Raw genomic sequence first — 24,003 nt, 5'->3', positions numbered from 1 at the left:
GGAAATAAGGCATTCCCAGATAGACCAATACTAGAACCTTTAATCCACAGAGAGCAGAATAATGCTCGTCAGGGGCTGAGGGGAAGAGAGGACTGGGGCTTCCTGCTTCATGAGCAGCAATTCCGCTGGAAAGCTCGACCACGTAGCAGTGCGCATGCACTCTATGGCATAACCTATACACTTCAGTGGTTAAAATGGTATTTATGTTATAGATATTTTCTCATGATTGATAAAAATGTAATTAATTTTAAAAGTCTAGCTTGTCTGTTACATAAAAGTTCAATATGAGGGGAGCAGAAATGATATTTATACTGGGAATTCAACTGAGACTCAGCCTTTCTCACCTCACAGTCTGACTTCATTTAATCCACAAATTGAAACAAAACTGAAAAATGTTTAAACATATTTTAAAGTCCGCAGTGGTTTAGTTAGTTTTTTTTCTGTCATTCATAAACCTTGATGTGCCCTTCCAAAGGATAAAATGTGGCTCAGCTGCAGGTGCGAGCCATCACACTTGCCACCAGCCAGGGGATTGGCAGACTATCTTGAGGAAGTCTTACCCTATAAAACTCCTTGAATTCCATAAGGATTGAAACGAAAGGGTTCCCCTTATTAGGGGTTACAATCTCTTTTCCGCTGGAAGAAGAAGAACAAGAGAGAGGTCTCAGAACAAGATACACACAAAGAAACCTAGACGTCCACACATGAACAGCAACATTACCTGTTAACCCCACCACCTTTCAGGAAAGCCTCCAGACCCAGCCCCTCTCATCTGGGAATTCCTCTTCAAATTCACAATCAGAAATAATAAACTCTGATTCTAACTAGTCAAGTTATGAGGCTTAAAACCTTCAGGGCATCTCTTTAAAGAGCAAGCTCTCATCTTGAGAACCTGAGACCTAAGAATTCCTGCCAAACAATAAGATACTGGAAAGGAAGCCTGACAGATGGACAATCATGAGAACATCAGGTCAGGAGTCCCAGCCTCTCACCAGAAGTGTCCTTTCATTTCTCTGACATGTACAAGGAAAAAGCTGTTTTATTTTTATTCTTTTATATTTTATTGATTTGTTTAACTTTTTAAACAACAAAATCACCCTTTTTGGAACTTGAAGACCATTTTATTACTGGCAAGCGAGCCGAAAATCCCAACAGGTGCTGGCAGGAGGAAGATGGAGAAGAGGAAAAAGTCGTTGGAGCTGACTTGGTGGTTGTCAAGCAGATCTAGAAACGGGGAGGGCAGGACAGTGTGCAGAAAGATAGTGCCAGAGTCCAGTGTCAGGAAAAGCATCCTGAAGCTCTTGGCTAGTAATGGAAAAAGAGTAAGAAATGAGGAAAAGCCAAAGGATCGGTTTTTAAATTAGAAATCAGAAAAGCAGGTATACTTAACAATGAAGATCTGTAAGTGACGGCTTGAAGAATATTTATAAAAACAGGGGCTCACTATGTAGCAGGCTGACCTTGAACTCATGATCTTTACCTGCACCTCATGAGGGCTTACAGGTGAAAGCTAGCACAGCTAGCCTGGTGACATCATGCTTAAGAAGTTCCTGAAGAACAAGGGAGCAGACACCTGGGCTCCCCTCGCTGCCAAGTGGGCTGCACAAAGCCATTCGTGGTGTATCAACGTCGGTTTTCAGAATTTTCACCTCCACTAATTGGGAAGTCTTCAAGGGCTTTGAAAAACTAAAACCACTACGTTAAATTTGAAATAGAAATGGTACTTAAGATGTACCTCTGTGTCAATGCACTCATGGGCTAGCACAAGTCTTCTTGTACACCTTTGTAGAAACTCACTCCCAGATGCTCCAAGGGCGATCAGGAGGGCTGCACATGTGTTCAGCACTGGAAAGCACCTGTGTTCAAGGCCCAGTAATGGATGTTCTTACCTCCCTGCAAACTCGGTGCTAGATTATTAATGATGGGGTTGGCTGCATTACCAGACATAATGCAATAAAATCAGAAAGCAAGATTCTTGCACACCCACACGTTAGCACTGAAGAACTGCTGCCATTTGAGAAGCCCAGCTTTCACAGTTTGGGATCTTTCCTTTGTGGATTCCTCCGTGTGTTCCACATCCTGCTTAAATCTGTTCACTAACCTTTTCCATTTTTCTGTCAACTTCTGCAGCACTGCAAGGTCTGCAGTGTCCTAAAATACACAGAATCAAGGTGTTCGTTTATTCATATAACAAACATTGATCAACATGTACCATTGAATTACTAGAAGAACTCACAGGAAGTGGGTCAAGTAGTTGGAAAGATAGTTCTCTTTCTGAACACTGTCAGAGACACCATGGCAATGGGTTTTCTGTAGGACATAATATTAGGAACAAGAATTTTCCCTTTGCAACAAGAACCTAGTTTTCCCACAGGGTTTTTGCAGGGGCAAAATGACGTACTGGCAAGGACAGAAACTGGAAAGCCAGGCAGAACTGAATGTAAATTCTAGACAGTGACATTATTTAGTCTAAAGCTCATTTTTATTATCCATAAAATAAAGACACTAATATATACTTCAAAGGACTATTTTAACAGTTAGACGACAGGAACTGGAGAAATGGCTTGGTCGTTAAGAATGCTTACTAATCTTCAGAGGGCTGACTTGGGGTTCTATTCCTAGCACCCATATCTGGTGACGCATAACTGCAGTTCCAGGGAAGCTGATACTCTCTTCTGGCCTGAGGGCAACTGCACACACATGGTACACATAAACTCGTACAGGCACACACACATGTACATAAATTTAAAAATAAGTATTAAGGGGCTGGAGAGATGGTTCAGTGGTTAAGAGCACTGGCTGGTCTTCCCAAGGACCCGGGTTCGATTCTTAGAACCCACATGGCAGTTTACAACAGTATATAACTCCAGTTCCAGGGGATCTGACACCTTCACACCAATGCACATAAAATAAATTTGGGGCTGGAGAGATGGCTCAGTGGTTAAGAGCACTGGCTGCTCTTCCAGAGGTCCTGAGTTCAATTCCCAGCAACCACATGGTGGCTCACAACCATCTGTAATGAGATCTGGCGTCCTCCTCTGGCGTGCAGACATACATGGAGGCAGAATGTTGTATATATAATAAATAAATAAATCTTTAAAAGAATAAGTATTTAAAAAGTTAAATGGCTGGAAGGTGTTCCTCCCTCACAGCCCCTCCTACTCTGCATAGTTCTTTCTCACATTTCCTTAATAAACCTATGTTTGTTATGCTCAAAAGGGAGGGGCTTAATGACTGGTGTAAATGCTTTGACTTGATGAAAATGCACTAGATGCTAGTTCATTTTCTCCCTTGGAGATTGTCTTGGTTAGAGTTTTTATTGCTGTGAAGAGACACCATGACCACAGCAGCTCTTATAAAGAAAACATTTAATTGGGGTATCTCGCTTACAGGTTCTGAGGTTCAGCCCATTATCATCATGGTGGTAAGCATGCAGGAAGATGTGGTTCTAGAACTGAGAGTGCTGCATCTTGAAAGCAGCAGGAAGTTGACTGACACATTGGTTGGTATCCTGAGCATATGAAACCTCAAAGCCTGCCCCAACAGTGACACACTTCCTCCAACAAGCCCACACCTCCTAATAGTGCCATTCCTTTTGGGGGTCATTTTCTTTCAAACCACCACAGTGATCAATACATTTTATCATAAAATTGTTTAAGAATGCATCAATAATGTCTCCTTCTTCCCCCTTTTCTTCTTTTCCTCTTCTTCCTCCTCTCTTTGTAGCCTGGGCTGACTTCAAATTTATGGCCCTCCTGCTTCAGCCTCCTGTGTTGTGGAATATTACTTAAACTAGGCAAAGATATGTTGCATTTGTTTATGCTGCATTTGTTTATTTATGTAAACAAGTGTTGCTGTTTCACCTTGCCTTCCTAAGGTCTAATAAGAAGCTAAATGGCCAATAGGTAGAAAACAGAGGGATAGGTGGGGCTGACAGGCAGAGAGAATAAGTAGGAGAAGAAATCTAGGGACAGGAGAAGAGAATGAGGGAGATAAAGAGGGAGATGCCCAGGGCCAGACAGACAGAAACAGAATAGGAACACACAATGAAATAAAGGTTCAAAAAAGGCCCAAGGCAAAACGATAAAGAGAAACAGGTTAATTTAAATTATAAGAGCTGGTGTAAGAAGCCTAAGTTAAGGTTGAGCTTTCATAATTAATAAGTCTGTGTCATGATTCAGGAGCTGGTTGGTGGCCCAAAAGAAAGCCTGCTGCACTCCTGAGTTCTGAGGTTCCAGGCATGCACCACCACAACCAACCACCACTTCTTATTTTTATTTTATCTTTTAAACACTAATAATAAATAACTCTATGAAACTCTGGAGTGTTATTAGACTTAGATGTGTTGCTTTGATTACAATGGAAGACAATGTAATTATGTCTTTATTCCTTCCCTTATATTTTTCATTCTACCAATAATAAAACATAACTATAGAACTGTACTTAAGAATCTACAGGTTTGGCAAAGCAAAGCCTATGGCATCAAAACATAACACTTACAGTCATTTTACCCATGACTTATGTAAACAGGATTTACCTTAGTTGACAGCATTATAATGAAATGTTTGGCATATTTATTCCAGCCTTTTTCACTGAGGTAGAGTTTTTTAGCCAGTATGACTCTATTTCTTTCAATTACCTATAAAAGATGTACTATAATCAGGAATCTAAAACATTTTTAAACATTGTAATTTACTTATAATGTTTTCACATGTTGATTTTTATTCAGTCATTACTTCAATCAAAATTTCTTACTTTAATAATCTAGATCACAAATTCACACATTTCTAAGGACTACTGAACTGGAAGTACATTACAGTTCAGGACTTCTGGGTAAGACGGAAGACCATAAACTGCCCTCCAGATAAAGAAAAGACAGACTAACCCTCACAGAGAGGACAGCTTCAGGATTTCACAAGGACAACGATAAAAGACTACAAAGGAAGCCAAGCTGGCCTAGAGAGATGGACCAACAGAAAAAACTGAGGACCTGGGTGCAAATACCCAGAACCCACATAAAGCCAGCAGTGTGCACTTCTGTGCCCCCAGCACACCTACAGCAAGATGGGAGTTGGATACAGGAAAGTCTTTGGAAGATCTCGGGACAGCTAGCCTAGTGTTTACAATGGCAGAGAGAGAGAAAGAGTGAGACAAAGACAGAGACAGAAACCCTCTCTCAAAGTGGAAGGTGAGGACCAAAGCCTCTACTTAAGCAAAGCAGCATGTATATGCTATATCATCCTCATCCTCCTCTCTCTCTCTCTCTCTCTCTCTCTCTCTCTCTCTCTCTCTCTCTCTCTTACACACACACACACACACACACACACACACACACACACTGAAGAAAAATTAAAATGAAAGCAAATGAGCCAATCTGAACACAGCTCTCACTGCATCCCAACCCAATCAGAAGATTCAGCCAAGAGGTAAAGCCAGTAGCCCTAGTGAAGACCAGCAGGTCCACCCACAGGACAAGCCCATAGTATTCATAAACCTCAAAAACTGCTGCAGGTTTTGGTGAGGCAGTGGTTTTTCTGGCAGACAGATCAGTAGAGTACAAGAATCTCATTCTGTCTCTCTCTGTGAGTTGGGAGACAGGAACTGGGTGCCATTTTGAGACCTAGTACCTGAAAATAGGCTACCCTGGGGTGTCTTCTTCAGTCATTCTACCTGATCTTTTCATAAAAAAATGTATTTACATTATTATTAGTGTATACGACAGTGGGAATGTATGTCATGGTGCACACGGCAGATCTGAGAATGACTTGAGTTCTCCTCTCCACCTTTATGTGGGCTCTAGGGGACTGAACTTAGGTCACTAGGCTTACGTGCCAAGTGCTTTTCCCTAGTTAGCGATCTCACTAGCCCCTGCAGCTTATCTTTTGACACAGGTGTCTCACTGAACCTGGCTAGCATGCTCTGACTGTCTCAGCCACCACCCTGTGCTGGGCTTACAGACATGTCTACACCTGGATGTTTCACACGGGTTCTGGGAACTGACCTCATCCTTATGCTTGCATGACAGGTACTATGCTGACCAAGCCATAGTCCCAGACCCTCTTTTCTGATTTTAAAGGAAATCATTTCTGTTTTTCCCCATTTATAAAGGTTGATGTGGTTTGTTGAATATAGCTATTATCATGTTGAGATATGTTCCTTTAATTTCAGTCTCTTGATGACTTTTATCATGAAGGGATGTTGAACTTTTTTAAATGCCTTTTCTGTATCTAATCAGACAACTGTGATTTTTGTCTATTTATAAGATATTTTGAACCAACCTTGAATTACTGGGGACAAAATCAACTTAGTCATGATTTTTGATCCTAGTGTATCTTGAATATAATTTTAATATGTTTATGTGTCTATGTTTTCAAGAAAATTGGTCTACAGTTTTTCTGTTGTTGTGTCCGTACCCGCCTTTGTCCTGGGGTAGCAGGGGCAGTGTAGAGAGAGTCTGGGGATGTGCCATTCCTTTCACATTATTGGACTAGTTTGAAGAATGTTGGTGTTAGTTCTTCCTTAAATGTTTGGGAGCTTGGCAGTGAATCCATCCTTTGGGCTTATCTTCGTGTTTTTTTTTTTTTTGAGATAGGTTCTCACTATGTAGTCCTGGCTGACCTAGAACTTGCTATGCAAGGTTGGCCTCAAACTTTCAGAAATCCACCTGCCTGTGTCTCCTGAGTGAGTGTTGAAATTAGAGGAGTGTACCATCACACTTGGCCACAGAGATCCTTTTAGCACTGCTTTAATCTTATTCTTAATTTAACTTTTGGTATATATTTACCATATATATTTAGGAATTTATTTTTCCAGTTCATTTGCTTTGTTTTTTTAAGGTCTCATGGAGTCCAGGCTGGCCTCAAACTCTCTTTGTAGCTGAGGATGACCTTGAACTCCTGATCCTCATATCACTATACCCAGCTTATGGGGTCCTGGGGATCAAATTCAGGACCTCACAAATGCTAAGCAGAAACTCTACCAACTGAGCTACATCCCTAGCCCACACAGTATCCAGATGTTTTGTAGTTTTTAAAGTATTCAAAGTATTTCCTAATCCTCTACATCTCATTGGAATCTACCATTAATGTCCCCTTTACACACACACACACACACACACACACATATACACACACACAATTTTAACATAAATTCAGGAATAAGGCAAAAGTGCCTAGTGTAAGCACCTTTATTCAGTACAGTGGTTGAAGCCTTAGCTAGAGCAGTAAGAGAAGAGAAAGAAACAACAGGAGGAAGTCAAAGTGTCCCTGCTACAGATGACATAGTCCTTTATGTGACAGATGTGGTGGTTTGAATGAGAATGACCCCATAGTCTCATAGTTTGAACAGTTGGTCCCCAGTTGGTGGAACTGTTTGGGAAGGATTCGGAGACATGGCCTTGTTGGAGGAGGTATGTCACTGGGGGCAAATTTTGAAGTTTCAAAAGAATGACACAGGGCTGGAGAGATGGCTCAGTGGTTAAGAGCATTGCCTGCTCTTCTGAAGGTCCTGAGTCCAATTCCCAGCAACCACATGGTGGCTCACAACCATCTGTAATGAGGTCTGGTGCCCTCTTCTGGCCTTCAGGCATACACACAGACAGAATATTGTATACATAATAAATAAATAAATAAATAAATAAATAAATAAATAAATACCCTGTCTTCAAAAAAAACAAACAAAAGAATGACACAATTTCCCGTGTACCCTCTTGTTGACTGAGGTTTCTGTTCTGCTCAGTTCCCGCAATCATTAAGTTCCAAAGAAATCACACAGAGGTCTACATTAGTTATAAACTGATTGGTCTAATAGCTAATACTTCATATTAACTCTTATAACTTATATTAACCCATTATTCTTGTCCGTGTTAGCCATGTGGCTCAGTACCTTATTCAGCAAGGCAGTTACATCTTGCTTGCTCTGTGACCAGGTCAGGACTGCAGACTAGAACTTCCTTCTTCCCAGAATTCTCCTGTTCTCATTGACCCACCTCTACTTCCTGTCTGGTTGTCCCACCTATACTTCCTGCCTGGCTACTGGCCAATCAGCGTTTATTTAAAATATAATTGACAGAATACAGACCATAGTCCACACCACCCTCTCTCTGCCTCCTGGTTTTGGATCAGGATGTGAGCTCTCAGCTGTTCCTGTCACCATGCCTTGTTCCATCATCATGGACTCTTACCCTCTAAAACCATAAACACAACTAACACTTTCTTTCATAAGCTTTCTTTCATGGTCATGGTGTTTTGTCATAGCAATAGAAAAGCAACTAAGACAGAAGTTGGTACCAGGAGGTGTATTACTGCTATGACAAACCTGACCGTGTGATTCTTTTTTAGAGGAACGTGGAAAACTTTGAGACTTTTGACTAGAAAGGAGGTTGAATGCTATACACAGAGCTTATTGGGCCATTGTAGTAGGAGTCTGAAGACAGTGGTGCTGAGATAAATGTGGACTAGAGGCACGGTTCCAGGGGTTTTAAAGGGAAACAATATTAGAATTGGGGTAGAGAATATTCTTGTGATGTTTTGGCAACGGCTATAGCTTCTTTATGCCCTTGCCCAAAGAATCTGCCTGAGGCTAAATTTAAAAGTAATGAACTAAATAATTTGATAGAGGAGATTTTAAAACAGTTTAATAATGATTCTGTCATGTGGTTATTAGTAATCGCTCTTATGCAGGTCTATGATGAAATGAGCAAGTAAGAGAGAAAAAATATTAAATGTACAGTTTGAAGTAGAAAAAGCCTTGGGAAATTTAATGTTGGCACCAAGGCTTTTGTTTTGTTTTGTTATTTTGCTGATTTTTATTGAGCTCTACATTTTTCTCTGTTCCCCTCCCTGCCCTTCCCCCTTTAAAACTCCCCCAAGGTCCCCATGCTCCCAATTTACTCAGGAGATCTTGCCTTTTTCTACTTCCTTTGTAGATTAGATCTATGTAAGTCTCTCTTAGTGTCCTCATTGTTGTCTAAATTCTCTGGGATTGTGGTCTGTAGGCTGGTTTTCTTTGCTTTATGTTTAAAAACCACCTATGAATGAGTACATGTGATAATTATCTTTCTGTGTCTGGGTTACCTCACTCAAAATAATGTTTTCTAGCTCCATCCATTTTCCTGCAAAATTCATGATGTTGTTATTTTTTTCTGCTGTGTAGCACTCCATTGTGTAAATGTACCACATTTTCCTCATCCATTCTTTGGTCTGTTTCCAAGTTCTGGCTATGACAAAGAAAGATGCTATGAACATGGTCGAGCACATGTCCTTGTGGCAGGGTTGAGCATCCTTTGGATATATACGCAAGAGTGGTACTGCTGGGTCTGGCTCCAAGGTTTTTGTGATTCTCCTTCCCCCTCATCTCCCTACTCCCCATCCAGAGCCTCTGACCCCACTCCTCCCTACCACCCCAGTCTCTTTTCCTCTGTTTTTCTTTGTTGTTTTTGTTTTTTGTTTTGTTTTTAGAGACAGAGTTTCTCTGTATAGCTTGGGCTATGCTGGAACTTACTCTGTAGCAGGTTGGCCTTGAACACAGAGATCCTCCTGCCTCTGCCTCCCAAGTGTTGGGCTTAAAGAACACCATACCCAGTTCTCCCTCCCTTATATCCCACATGTCCTTTTACCTTCCCCCATCCTCCCTCAGTACCTACTTTACCCTCTTTTATTCTCCTTCCTAGTTTTTCAGCTTTCCCCACATTTACACCCCTCATACACATACAGATTTTACAAAGCCTAGTTTTTCTGCTTGTTTGTTCATTTGTTTTTGTTTCTTGAGACAGAGTCTCACTATGTATCCATGGCTGTCCAGGAACTCACTATGTATCATAAAATATTCATTTATACTCATAACTGATCCTAATATATTTGTAAATCATGGTTTTTACATTTTAAAATGTAATCCTTTTTTGGACTTATTTTTTCAAGTAAGAAGTTTTGATTCCACTGCCCTATGTAAGCTTTCTCTCTAGGTTTAGGATACCTGCACATTTTGATAAAATTCCTTCTGTATTTTCTCCAAGCAACTGACAAGCCTCTACATGGTACTAATGAGTACTTTGGCACAGCTCTATCATGCGGGCTGTCTGCAAGGAAAGCCCGGTGGCCTGCCACCAATGGAATTTTGAACTAATCCAGCTGGGTCAGATTTTTAAATTTTCTATGGGTCAGAACTCAATGTTATTACCTACCATCCCTAGGGTCAGTACAGGGAGTCAGCATATATGGGTCTTTAAAATGTAGACTCTGTGGGATTTGCTCTCACTGTAAACCATTACTGCCATGTTCTATGGGTTCCCTCATTCATTTGCCAAGGTATAATAACCCACATGACATGATAGTCAAGGACCGTAATATGGTTACATGAGATGAACAACTAAGAGCTACCTTTTACAGACATTAGAATTAGTATATATTAGCCATACTACCTTCTCTAGGGATTAGTGTATATTATATCTAAAAATTAGCATACATCAAAGTTAAAAGTGTCAATATATGCCCAAACCAAAAAAAAAAAAAAAGAATTTAAGCTTACAGGCTCCAGTTAAAGAAGAAAACAGCCCTGAATTACACATTAGCTAATTACCCAACAGAGGGCTAAAGAGATGGCTCAGTGGTTAAGAGCACTGCCTGCTCTTCCAAAGATCCTGAGTTAATTCCCAGCAACCACATGATGGCTCACAACCATTTGTAATGAGATCTGGTACTCTCTTGAGGAAGAGATCTGGTCAGTCGTCCTCATCAACTTAGACCATGAAATCCAATATGAGCAAGTTCAACAGAACCACCACATACGGGCTGCAGATGCATGCTTCAGCATTGCCAGGGCATACATTTCAATTTCAGTTACCCAACAGAGGAAAGAAACTTTCCATCTTCAGTGCCCACAAAACCTATGATTTGATCAATAAATACCTTCTTTCTTCTTGTCCCTTTTGTATATGTTATTTAAAACTGTCAAATAAAATGCTAGTCAATATCAGAGCGTAAGTTGTATGTCCAAATGAACAAACCTTTAGTGCCAATTCGTATGTGGCTGAGCTCCAAATGTCTCTTTCTGACATCAGCAGTTTAATATCGTTCTCCATCCTCCCTCTCTGTAATGTATATAAGTCATGGTAGTCTTCTACTATTCTGAAAGAAAGTTAAGAAATATCTATTTAGATACTTAACAAGTCTTTGTTATGAAAATAAGCAACCTGTTCCTTCAAGCCTCTTCATAAGGTAATTGGCACACTTGTTGGATAGATTGATAACACCTTTTAGAGTCAAATAAAAATGTTCACATTTTATTTTCAAATATTATGGTAGTCATGACAAAAATAATACACACACTGGACCTTCTAAACACCATTGTATCTAATGAGCAAGTTAGAAGAAGCCCCAAGAGGTGGCTCGGTGGGTGGGAGCACTTGCCTTGCAAGTCCGATGCCTCCCTGAGTTCAGATCCTCAGGAACAACATAAAAAAGTCAGACGCAGTAGCACGTACCTAATCCCAGCTCTCCTAAAGTGAGCCTGGAGGCAGACAGGAGAGCTGACTGGAAGTTTGTTCAATAGCTACCTGGAGTATCCAAGCACAGTGGCAGAAACAAGAGAGACCTTGGCTTAAACAAAGTAGAGGGCAAAAACTGACCTTGTAAGTTGGCTCTCACCTTCACAGGTGCATGCCTGGGTGTGCATGTGTGTGTACGCGCACGCACGCACGCACGCGCGCGCACACACACACACACACACACACAGCAGATAAATGTGATGAAAAGAATAAACACAGAAATTACAAAGGGACTACGATCCTTTGAATGGCCCTGATACATCACAGATTTGAATGATTAATCACCAGGCAGTGGCATGGTATGGCCTTGTTGTAGGTATGGTTTTGTTGGAGAAAGTGTGTCACTGGGAATGGCCTTTGAGGTTTCAGATGCTCAAGATAGGCCCAGTCTCTCTCTTCCTACTGCCTGCCAATTTGGATGTAGAACTCTCAGCTCCCTCTCCAGCACCATGTCTGCCTGTGTGCCATCATGCTCCCTACCATGCTAATAATGGACTAAACCTCTGAACCATAAGCCAGCCCCAGTTAAATGTTTTCCTTTATAACAGCTGCTGTGGTCGTGGTGTCTCCTCACAGCAATAGGACACAAACTAGGGCAGTAGCAAATGGCATTTTCCCTCATTAATGTTAACTTTGCTAACGGTCTTAAAGTGCAGTGACACAGAACTATATTCTTGGCATGAGTCAGGAAATCCCACTTTAAGTCTTCTTTCATGTGCTCAAAATAATGGAGAGGAAAGTCACGAGGTGGGCACACACAGAAAAACTCCTGGGGCTGTACCTTCATGATGTGTTTTCCTTTCTGCATGACAGACAACAATTTTGTAAAAATAATGAACACCCTAATTTATAAAAGAGCAAAAATGGGGGCTGAAAGATGACTCGGGCACTAAGAACTCTTGCTGCCCTCCCGGAGGACCTGTATTTGGTTCCCACTGCCCACACATAGCTCACAACCATCAGTAACTCCAGTTCTAGGGTATCTGACACCTTCTGCTGGGCCCCAGAGACATTGTACAAACATGGTACATGATATGTGCAGACAAAATACCATTCAGATAAAATAAAATAAAATAAAATAAAATGGGTTTAAGGTGGAGAGCAATAAAGGAAGAATGTACACAGCCCCTGGCTTCCATGATGCACACTCAGGTGATCACAGACGTACACATACATATGCACCACATCACACACTTTTTTTAAATTTAAAGAACTGAAAGTTTTACAAGAAGGAATGAGAAAAGCATTCACACTGATGTCTTTAGACTTAATTTATTAATATTAATTACATTGATTAAATGTATTAGTGATTAACTGAGACATCAATAATGTATCAGTGTCATATGAAGGAAAGAAATAAAACACATCCCCTTGTTGTCATTTAACCAAGAGCAAATCAAGATTTAAATCTCTACTTCATGCAACCTGTTTCTTCATTCTCTGTCTGTCTGTGCTATGAGCCTGAATCTGTGCCTGCCCGAAGGGCATCTTGTGAATCCATCCCTTTGTCTGTGTCTGTTTCTGTGTGGATGTATGTTCTCTCCCTCTCTCCTTCTCTTGGGGAAGGAAATGGACACTTTACAGGCATCTTTAACAGTTTTACAAGAGATTAAGTTCCTGACTCTAGCTGACCCAGGTGACCCTGACAACAAACAGTACTACAAACACCGTTGTTTATCAACCAGTATCCATAATGGACATTTGCTTTAGAAGACTGCTTTCAATGTTTGTATTTGCTGTTTCCAGGCAACATCATAGCACACATGCATTGTTCTGGGCCAGCGGCATGAAATAGTACATAATTTAAGATGGTAGCTATGCAGTAGCTTAAGTTGTAAAATTTACTTCTTGGAGCCAGGTGGTGGTGATGGTGCACGCCTTTAATTCCAGTACTTGGGAGGCAGAGGCAGATGGACCTCTCCAAAGCTACACAGAGAAACCCGGTCTCAAAAAAAAAAAAAAACCACGCATGAGGTTCATTGCTACAATGTTCTCTTAAAGGCAGGTTAAGCTAACAGCTGAGCACACAGTGGGATATCAGCCTTAAGTCTTAAGTAACCTCAAAGCATATTATGACATCTGACTGTGAGATCCAGCAGGAGTTCCAGTCTCTTCAAATGCAATCAGTTCAGAATATTACATTGCCACACCAATTCTTTCAATGTATTCCAGGGAGCAGACACAGATGTGGTTCCTGTGGCAACTGTCTGCCTTGTGACCTTAGAGTGCCAGAGCAGGCAGGGGCAGGATACAAACGTGACATGTACCCATAAGGCTTTATTAACTGACAGTGAGCCAGAGATGGCATCTGAAGGGCTCTATTAACTGTTACCTTTAACCTTCATAATAACTCTAAGAAGCAGGCAATGGAGCAGCCTGGATTTTACATCTGGGCCAGTGGAATCCCAGGAAAATCGGATGATTAAACATCTCTTTCCATTATCAAGTACTATAAGCTTTGGCAACTCACTTTGCATTTTTTTCTGCTTCCAAAATAGCTTCTGCCAAATCCTTCTGGGCTTTCTCTGCTTCCTTTGTTAATTTGATGTCATGGGCACGAACCAGACAAAGTTCCCTGGGGGCGGGGGGGCAGAGGAAAGAAATTTCAAACTCAAAAACTTCCAAAACAGTTTCAACCCTAGAAACCAGACTTGCATATAATCTTCGTTACTCTGGACATCCCCTCCTTTCATTTTCTACCCTCAAACCAAGGTGAAACATCCAGCATACATCCTGGATGGACTCTCGTCAGGTTTGGCAATGGACGTGGGTTGACAGGAAAAGCAAAACCATGTGACAGGTGCATCTTCTAGAACACAGCAGAAGCAGATGCTGTGCCCACTCTGGTCTGCCTTGCCTGTGTTCTTCATTCTTGCCTTTGGTCATCTTGATACAAGGTTATCCCCAAACCATATTGCTATGGTGATGTGGGAGGTGACGTATGCTTTGAATATGTTTTATTGCCATTGGTTAATGAAGAAGCTGCTTTCGGCCAATGGCTTAACAGAGTAAAGCCAGGCTGAAAGAGATAGAGAGAGAGTAGGCAGAGTCAGAGACAGGTCATGTAGCCTGGAGGAAACAAACACAAACCAACAGCCAGAACCTTTGCCAGTAAACCACGAGCCTCATGGTAAAATATAAAATAATAGAAATGGCCTAATTTAAGATATAAGAGCTAGCTAGCAACATGCTTAAGTGATTGGCCAAGTGGTGTTTTAATTGATATAGTTTCTGTGTGATTATTTCAGGTCTAAGCAGCCAGGAATGAACGAGCAGTCTTCAACAACAAATTGGTGCCCTCCGCCAACCCTATAGTATATTTATTTTCTTTGGGATTTGAACACTAACATCCACAATCCTGGATGTGTTCCGGAAACATGATTAAAACAAGTATCTATAATGTGGAACAGGTTCTTCTCTATCAAATACAGGTGGAATTTTGGTTTTCAGTTTAAAAGAGTAAGCCAGCCTCTGCCTCTCTCCCAGTTTGCATGTTAAGCACTGAAGGCTCAAGCCTTTGCCGCTGACTACTCCTCTCTATTGTCGGGCTGCTTGGTCATTCCCGGCTGCCCAGACTCCTGAAATACAGACAGAAACCGTATTAATTAAATCACTGCTTGGTCAATCACTTAAGCATATTGCTAGCTAGCTCTTACATCTAGAATTAGCCCATTTCCATTAATTTATATTTTACCATGAGGCTCATGGCCTACCAGCAAGGCTCTACCTTACAGTTTGCATCTTTCCCCTGTGGTGGCTACATGGGGTCTCCTGAGTCCACCTTCTTTCTTCCTGCATTCCATTTAGTTTCCCCTGCCTAGCTCTATTCTGCCTATCACAGGCCTAAAACATCTTCTTTATTAACCAATGGTATTCACAGCATACAGAAAGGAATTCCATATCTCTCCATGATTCTCTTTTACTATAGATAAAGACAGGACTCTGCCTTCTGCTTTGTGTTGAGGAGCATTAAGAGTTTTCACCTGGGGGCTGGAGAGATGGCTCAGTGGTTAAGAGCACTGACTGCTCTTCCAGAGGACCCAGGTTCAATTCCCAGCACCCACATAGCAGCTTACAACTGTCTGGAGATCCAGTTCCAGGGGATCTGACACCTTCACACCAATGCACATCAAATAACGTTAAATAAACCATAAAAAAAAAACAAAAAAAAAAGAGTTTTCACCTGGTCAACTCCTCAATCACATTCTTGAAGTTATATAGTTCTTCTAAGATGCGCTGGTCCATCATCCGCTGAGTTACCAAGTCTTTGTAGAAATCAATCATCTGCCGAGCAATTTGGTCAAGCATTTGCACATATTTCTCTCTGCAAGAGAAACAAAGGAAAAGGGAAAGAAGAGAGACAGGAAGAGGAATGCAAGCAAGAAAGTATTGTTAGGAGAATAAATGTCCAATAGGGAGACACGAACTGCATGTGGGAAAAGGACAGAAAGAAAAAAGGCATCCAGGCTCCTGTCCCACAGCAGACACACAGTGAGCCAACTATGATGAGACAGAACTGGAGACATGGCTAGGAATATAAATAATATCTGCGATATAAACAAAAATAGAATTTGTTTTAGTTCTTCTAAATTATAAACTCTTGAGAGAGGAACAATGTCATAATCTATATATTAATAACCAGAGTGCCTTGAATACAGTGAGATTTTCATATACTTGAATTCATAGTTGACACTTTCCTCAAACTGACTAAACGTAAAAAGATACCAACTATTTAAAAACTATTCAGATGCTTTCACCCAAAACAGTTGTTTCTTTTGCTCTTAGTCCTGTACTTCTTTTATCTCATCACCCTTGACTTTATTCTGAGCTTGATCCCATGGGCTGCTGTTCTGTTGTTTCTCCCATTTGACACTCTTCATAGTATTCTATTTATTTCTTTCCTGATCCTAACCAGGCTCTAATGATTGTGCTTCTACCTTCTCAGACAGGTCAGACAGCAGGAAGAGGAAATCCATACTGGAGGTGTGGCTCAGCAGGGAAGGGCCTCTTGTGCCCTCATACACACAATACACAAACACAAAATAATAATAATTTTTACTGAACCTCATAGAAGAGAAAAGTGTGGAGTATCCTTGAATGAGGGGTATCCCTTGGCACAGGAGACCACTTCCTAAATATAATACCAGTAGCACAGACGCTGAGAGCAACAATTAATAAATGGGACCTTCTAAAACTAAGAAGCTTCTGTAAAGCAAAGGACAACAGTCAACAAGACAAAATGACAGCCTACAGAATGGGAAAAGATCTTCACCAACCCTACATCTGACAGAGAGCTGATCTCCAAATTATATAAAGAAATCAAGAAACTAGACATCAAACTACCAAATAATCCAATTTAAAAATGGGGTACAGATCTAAACAAAGAAATCTCAACAGAAGAATCTCAAATGGCCAAAAGACATTTAAGGAAATGCTCAACATCCTTAGTCATCAGAGAAATGCAAATCAAAATGACTCCAAGATACCATCTAACACCGATCAGAATGGCTAAGATCAAAAAACACCAGTGACAGCTTATGCTTGAGAAGCTATGGAGGAAGGGGAACATTCCCCTATTGTCGATGAAAGTGCAAATTTGTGCACTCACTTTGGTAATCAGTATGATGATTTCTCAAAAAAATTAGGAATCAATCTACCTCAAGACTCAGCAACACCACTTTTAGGTATATACCTAAAAGAGACACAATCACATCACAAGGACATGTGCTCAACTATGTTCATAGCAGCATTATTCATAATAGCCAGAACCTGGAAACAACCTAGATGCCTCTCAACTGAAGAATGAATAAAGAAAATGTGGTACATTTACACAATGGACTTTACTCAGAGATAAAATTAAATGGCATCTTGAAATTTGTAGACAAATGGGCAGAACAAAAAAAAAAAAAAACATCCTGAGTGAGGTAACCCAGACCCAGAAAGATAAATATAGTATGCACTCACTTATAAGTGGATACCAGACATAAAGCAAAGGATAACCAGCCTACAATCCGCAACCCCCAGAGAAGCTAGAACTCTCTAGAACTGTCTTCCAGAAACAGATGGAAGCAGATGCAGAGATCCACAACTAACCACTGGGCCAAGTTCCGAGAATACAGTGGAAGAGAGGGAGGAGCGATAATATGAATGAAGGGGTCAAGACCATGATGGGGAAACCCACAGAATCAGCTGACCCAAGCTAGTAAGGAGTTCACTGACTCTGAACTGACACTTGGGGAACCTGCATAGGACTGAACTAGGCCTCCTGAATGCAGGTGACAATGGTGTGACATGGGCAGTGTGTGGGACCCCTGACAGTAGAACCAGGATCTAACCCTAATGCCTGAGCTGACTGGGTGGAGCCCATTCTCTATGGAGAGATACCGTGCTCAGCCTAGGCCCAGCATGGGGGGAGGGGTGGAAAGGGTCTTGGTCCTTTCTCAATGAGTGATGGGACAGACTTAGTTGACTTCCCAGGGGGAGGTCTTACCTTCTCTGAGGAGCGGATGGAGGATGAGGTGGGAGGAAGGTGGGGGGAGCAGGAGGAAAGGAGGGAGGGGTAACTGGGATTGGTATGCAATAAATAAATAAATAAATAAATAAATAGTAAAAAGATAATTTTTAAAAAGAAACTAATAGACTGGGTATGACAGTGCATGCCTTTAATCCCTGTATCTCCAAGGCGCCAGAAGGTAGATCTTTGTGAGTTCAAGGCCAGCCTGATCTACATAGCAAATACACAGCCTGCTAGGGCTATATAGTGAGATGCTGAACTAAAAAATAAAGAGAGAGAGAGAGAGAGAGAGAAAGAAGGAAGGAAGGAAGGAAGGAAAGAAGAAAGAAAGAAAGAAAGAAAGAAAGAAAGAAAGAAAGAAAGAAAGAAAGAAAGAAAGAAAGGCAGAAAGAAAGGCAGAAAGACAGAAAGAGATGTTCAGGAAGCTCTTACAACTTTCCCTGGTTCCACAGAGAGTGAAATACAGATATATTGTTTGGTCAATGTATTCTTTCAGTTTTTTGGACAGAACCAAAGTCCTAAGAAGGATAATTATAGTAACAACAGTATTTATCACCTTTTTACCATTGATGATCACATATACTGAGCACCTATTTCTATTTCAATTTTAATCAGGTCACTATGACTCTGAGATAGGGCTGTGTGTACTCACAGGTGCGCCGGCAACATGGCACATGTGGAGGTCAGGGGCAATTTTCTGGAGTTGGCTCTCTCCTTCTGCTGTGGATTTCAGGTTATCAGGCATGCATGGCAAACACTTCTACCACTGGCCCTGTCTTCACTCACCAGCCCTGCGTTCTCATTTAAATCTCACCACAGTCAGGCATGGTGGTTCATACCTATAAGGCTATATAACAAGTTCGTGGCCAGCCTAAGCTACATAAGACTCTTTCAATAATTAATAATCAATTTACTCTTCCCCCTGTCCTAGCAAGCATCTCAATACTTGACACAGAATAAGCACTCAACAAATACCACTGGTTTAGGAATGGATAGTGAGAAAACAAAAGCTTGGACTTTTGGATCCTAGCCAAGATGAAGATTTTACTGTTAGTTCGTAGAGATATTTTTGTAGCTTTCTCAAAAGCAGATGCAAGCACACCTCAACACATTCAAAAAGATGCATTATGGCAGTAGTACAGTGGCTCCTATCAACCTGTATAATTAATATGCACTAATATTTATAATTCAGATTTTTGAAATGAGGAACCTGAAACATTCTGTTAACATTTCTAACCTGATTCTGGACAGTAGCTCTCCTCTATCTATACAATCCACGCTGACTTGTCGAATTAGTTCATGAAATACTGTGTTGTAAATGATCTGTTCCTTTTTCAACACATGTAGGAGTTGGTGCATCTGCCGGAGGTAAATCAGATAATCAGTGCTAATCTGTCGCTACACACTGTATAAGAACTATCACATCGTCCTCCATATATTAAACTAAGAGCTGGGTGGTGGTGGTGCACGCCTTTAATCCCAGCACTCAAGAGGTAGAGGCAGGTGGATCTCTGGGAGTTGGAGACCAGCCTGGTCTATAAGAGCTAGATCTAGGACAGGCTCCAAGGTTACAGAGAAACCCTGTCTCAAAAATAAAATAAAATAAAATAAAATAGGGGGCTGGAGGCTAGAGAGATGGCTCAGTGGTTAAGAGCATTGCCTGCTCTTCCAGAGGTCCTGAGTTCAATTCCTAGCAACCACATGGTGGCTCACAACCATCAGTAATAAGATCTGGTGCCCTCTTCTGGCCTGCAGGCATACATGCAGACAAAATACTGTATACATAATAAATAAATAAATCTTTTAAAACAAGGAAAAATAAAATAAAATAAAAACAAGTATAATAATCCATGGAGCCTTGAGAAATATAGTTACATGCCAAATAACAATACTTCAGCCAACAACAGGCCAGGTCATAACTAAGGTTCTGTAAGGTTAGGACAGAACTGAAAAATCCCCATGACCTGATATTTTTATTGACCTTCTCTGTCTTGATACAAGGATCCTTACCATTGTTCCACACTGCTATATAGGGTATAGCATCTATCCCTGCTAGGCTTGTGTGTCTAGATTTATGTAAATTCATACAAACATGTTTGCACAGCGACACCACCTAATGATGCCTCTCTCAGAACACATCCCCACAACTAGACAACATATACTAACAGTTGGTGGTGTGGTGTTTGCTCTAAGCCAGGCCCTTTCGAAGCACTTAAACATGTCATTCCATCTCACTCACAATCAACCCCATGAGACAGGTACTATCATTACTTCTAATCAATAGAATAGGAAATTGAGGTTCAAGCACATGAGATGATTTACCCAGGGCCACCCACCAATAAATGGAGAATCAGATTCCAAACCAAGCACTCTGCCTCCCAAGCACACACTCGTAACCACAGGGCTATCATGACCGGCAGTTACCTTGGTTGGCCCTGCATTCTCCTCACTTTCTACTCCAGCCCGCTCCAGCATGGTGTCCATCACATCACCCAGCTGGATGACTTCTACTCTTTTATTGGGTTTCCTAAATAGCAAAGGGACTCACTTAGAGAAGCATCATCTCATCAGGCCATCCTCGGATGAAAACAAAAATGTCTCAGGAAATATATATGATACTGAATACTAAGGGCAATTTAAAGGAGTAAGCCCAGATAAACTTATTTGGTTATTTACCAGTAACATGATTTAAAGCAATGAAAATAGTGTAATTTTTTTCTTAAAAGAAAAATAATTCTAACCCCCCCAAAGGTGCTATATAACCATATGTTACTACATGTGACAGAGACACAGAAAAAAGGAGGGGCCATAAACACTAGGCTTCAACACTGGGTAGTTCAAGTGCAAGAGAGACGAAGGAAAAGCAGCAGAGAGATGCTAATGCTTGATGTACATACAGAACATAAGAACACATTATAGTGCTTGAGTACCATGCTGTGCATACTATCTGAATATGCAATTGGCCACAGCAATACAACTAACTGAATTATGTTCTTATAGGCAATTATTACCTTGGATCTCTCTATTACTTGAATGTTTTTGTCTAAGAAAATACCAAGGAAAGGGAGACATGCATGTGATTACTCTTTCTGAGAGACACTTTAGAAAGCCCTCTGTACTCACATGGACGGGAAGAGCAGCAGCCTGTTCTCACTGTCTGTTAGGAGGGTGGTGTATTTGCTGCAAGAGATGAGAAAACACTACTTCAAGAAAACATTCTGGGCTGAAGAGTATATGTCAGTGGTGGCACAGGTCCTGGGACAGAGAGAGGGGGAGAGGGGCGGGGGAGAGGGGAGGGGAGAGGGGAAGAAAAGAAGAGGGGAGTGGGGAAGGAAAGGGGAGGAGAAGAGAGAAGGGGAGGGGAGGGGAGGAGGACGGGCAGTATCTCTGGCCTGTTCACCAGTTAGCACACCACCAACCCGGCACCTTGGTTGTTAAGGGCCATTGTCCACTAAACCCATGTTCTCTGGAGAAATTGTTGGGAAGTTGTCCGAGGAATGGAGATGGAAGAAATTACAACAGGACAAACCAAAGACCTGAATGGAATTTAAAAGCTTGGATGTGATTTTAAAAAGGTCCCTCGTGTGTATATGAGATTATCCATAAAAATCTACACAGAGATATAATGACACTGGTCATATGTAGAACATTGCTAGCAAAGAATATTCAATTCCATTTCCTGATATATCAAAATACAAAAATTTCCTTGATTCATTAAAAAAAAAGAAAAAAGAAAAAAAAGACATGCTAGTAATCCCAACACTTGGGAGGCAGAGGCAGGAGGATAGGGTAAATTCATCTCACAGAGAGTTCGAGACCTACCTGAACCACATGAAATTTTTTAAGGCCTTTGAGATGGCTCAACAGGTAAAGGCACGTGCCACCAAGCCCAACCATCTGAGTTTGGTGCCTGGGACCCACGTGGTGGAAGGGGAGAATTGACTGCCAAGAGCTATTCTCTGTGTCACCTCCTGTGCACACACATAAATCAACTGTTACAACAACAAAAGTGCCTTTTGTCATTTTCAAAGATGGCCAGGTGGGCTTGGGATGTAGCTCAATGGTAGATCCCTTGCTCACAGGAACAAAGTCCTAGGTTCAACTCCAGTACCAAAAAAGGAGAAAGAAAAAAAAAACAACAACAACTTTGCAATAGTGAACTATTATTTTAGAAATTAAAACAAGACTCATTTTCACATGTATACATAGGAATCAGCAAATGATGCAATGACTCATGTGCAGTCTGGAGCCACGCCCTAGAGATGGGCACAGAGGAAGACCTTCCACTGTCTGTGCAGTTACTGTTCCAACCCCTTCCACAGCTAAGAATTTGGAAGACCAGCGGTGGTGGTGGTGCACACCTTTAATCCCAGCACTTGGAAGGCAGAGGCAGAGGCAGAAGGATCTTTGAGTTCGAGGTCAGCCTGGTCTACAAAGTGAGTTTCAGGACAGCTAGGTAGGACTACAGAGAAACCCTGTCTCTGAAAAAGAAGAAGGAGGAGAAAGAGGAGAAGGAGAAGAAGAATTTGGAAGAAAGTTCTGCTACACAGAGAAATCCTGTCTCCAGGGGAGTGGGGGGAAGAAGAATAATTTGAAAGAAAGTTCTGCTTTATCTGTTTGGTTGGTTTTGAGTTTTGAGACAGGATCTTTCTATATAGCCCAAGCTGGCCTTGAATTTGCAATCCGCCTACATCAGTTACCAAGGGCTGGGATTACAGATATGCACTACTACACACAACTCCAAGTTCCATTTTGTTAAAGATTTAATTTTTTTTAATGATTTATTTATTTTTATTTATGTGCATTGGTATTTTGTGAAGGTGTTAGATCCCCTGGAGGTAGAGTTGTAAGCTGAACCCAGGTCCTCCGGAAGAACTGCCAGTGCTCTTAACCGCTGAGCTATCTCTCCAGCCCCTAAAGATTTAATTTTTATGTGTATGTGTGTACATCCAAGTGTATGTATATGCAACACATGCTTGCAGATGCCTTTAGAGGCCAGAGAGGACATCACATGCCCTAGAACTGGAGTTACAGGAAGTTGTGAGCTGCTTATGTGACGCTCAAACCTGAGTTTTCTGCAAGAGCAGCAAATGATATTGAGTGGCGAGCCATTTCTCCAGTTCTAAAATTTCACATTTTTTACATATTTTCAAAAATAATTTATTTATTTTTATTTTATGTGCATTGGTGTCTTGCCTGCATGTATGTCTGTGTGAGGGTGTCAGATCTTGGAGCTTCAGACAGTTGTGAGCTGCCATGTTGGAACACAGATTATTTGGAAGAGTAGTTAGTGCTCTTAACTGCTAAGCCATCTCTCCAGTTCCTAAAGTTGTACTTTTTAAAATATTAAAAATTAAATGGCATGAAAACCCAAAATTCTTGTATCCCTCCCTTGGAGTCCCCCTAACTATCAGGAGTTCTTTCTTGTTTTACCTTAACAAATCTATGTTTTCTCTGCTCTAAAAGCAAATGGAAGCAGGAAGAAGAGGAGGAGGAGATAGAAAAAGAAAGGGAGAAAAACAAAAAAAGCAGAAGGAAGGAAGGATAGAAGGGAAGAAGGGGGAGGGACAGGGAAAGGAAGGAGGGAGGGAGGGGCCAAAACTCTTTGAGCCATCTCTAGGTTTTTGTTTGTTTTTGTTTTAATCATTCTTTTTTTTGTTTTTGTTTTTTATTTTTTTTAAATATTTATTTATTTATTATGTATACAATATTCTGTCTGTGTGTGTGCCTGCAGGCCAGAAGAGGGCACCAGACCCCATTACAGATGTTTGTGAGCCACATGTGGTTGCTGGGAATTGAACTCAGGACCTTTGGAAGAGCAGGCAATGCTCTTAACCTCTGAGCCATCTCTCCAGCCCCCTGTTTTAATCATTCTTACACTCTGCCAAGGCAGCTCGCCCAAATGTTTCCTCACCACACTAGGAAAATAAGTGCGCTCTTCTCAGGT

At 41.2% G+C, this 24,003-nt stretch overlaps 1 protein-coding gene across 3 annotated transcripts in view; it reads right to left on the bottom strand.

Moving 5' to 3' along the window:
- Positions 1-24,003, bottom strand: part of Axdnd1 (axonemal dynein light chain domain containing 1) — a 78,094-nt gene that overhangs the window by 42,650 nt on the left and 11,441 nt on the right. For all 3 annotated transcript variants that reach the window (XM_048421553.3, XM_048421555.3, XM_048421551.3), the window contains exons 6-14: positions 21,180-21,236; positions 20,481-20,583; positions 19,294-19,415; positions 15,726-15,866; positions 14,013-14,117; positions 11,003-11,123; positions 4,538-4,639; positions 1,988-2,151; positions 561-636 (exon numbers count right to left, since the gene is read on the bottom strand). In XM_048421553.3, coding sequence (XP_048277510.3) covers positions 561-636; positions 1,988-2,151; positions 4,538-4,639; positions 11,003-11,123; positions 14,013-14,117; positions 15,726-15,866; positions 19,294-19,415; positions 20,481-20,583; positions 21,180-21,236 — 991 coding nt within the window. The remainder of the gene's footprint in view (positions 1-560; positions 637-1,987; positions 2,152-4,537; positions 4,640-11,002; positions 11,124-14,012; positions 14,118-15,725; positions 15,867-19,293; positions 19,416-20,480; positions 20,584-21,179; positions 21,237-24,003) is intronic.

This window comes from Myodes glareolus, chromosome 5, assembly GCF_982192425.1.
Source record: "Myodes glareolus chromosome 5, mMyoGla1.1, whole genome shotgun sequence".
Taxonomy (NCBI): Eukaryota; Metazoa; Chordata; class Mammalia; order Rodentia; family Cricetidae; genus Myodes; species Myodes glareolus.
Note: the sequence above shows the minus strand (reverse complement) of the source record. Positions and strands in the feature narration are given on the sequence as shown.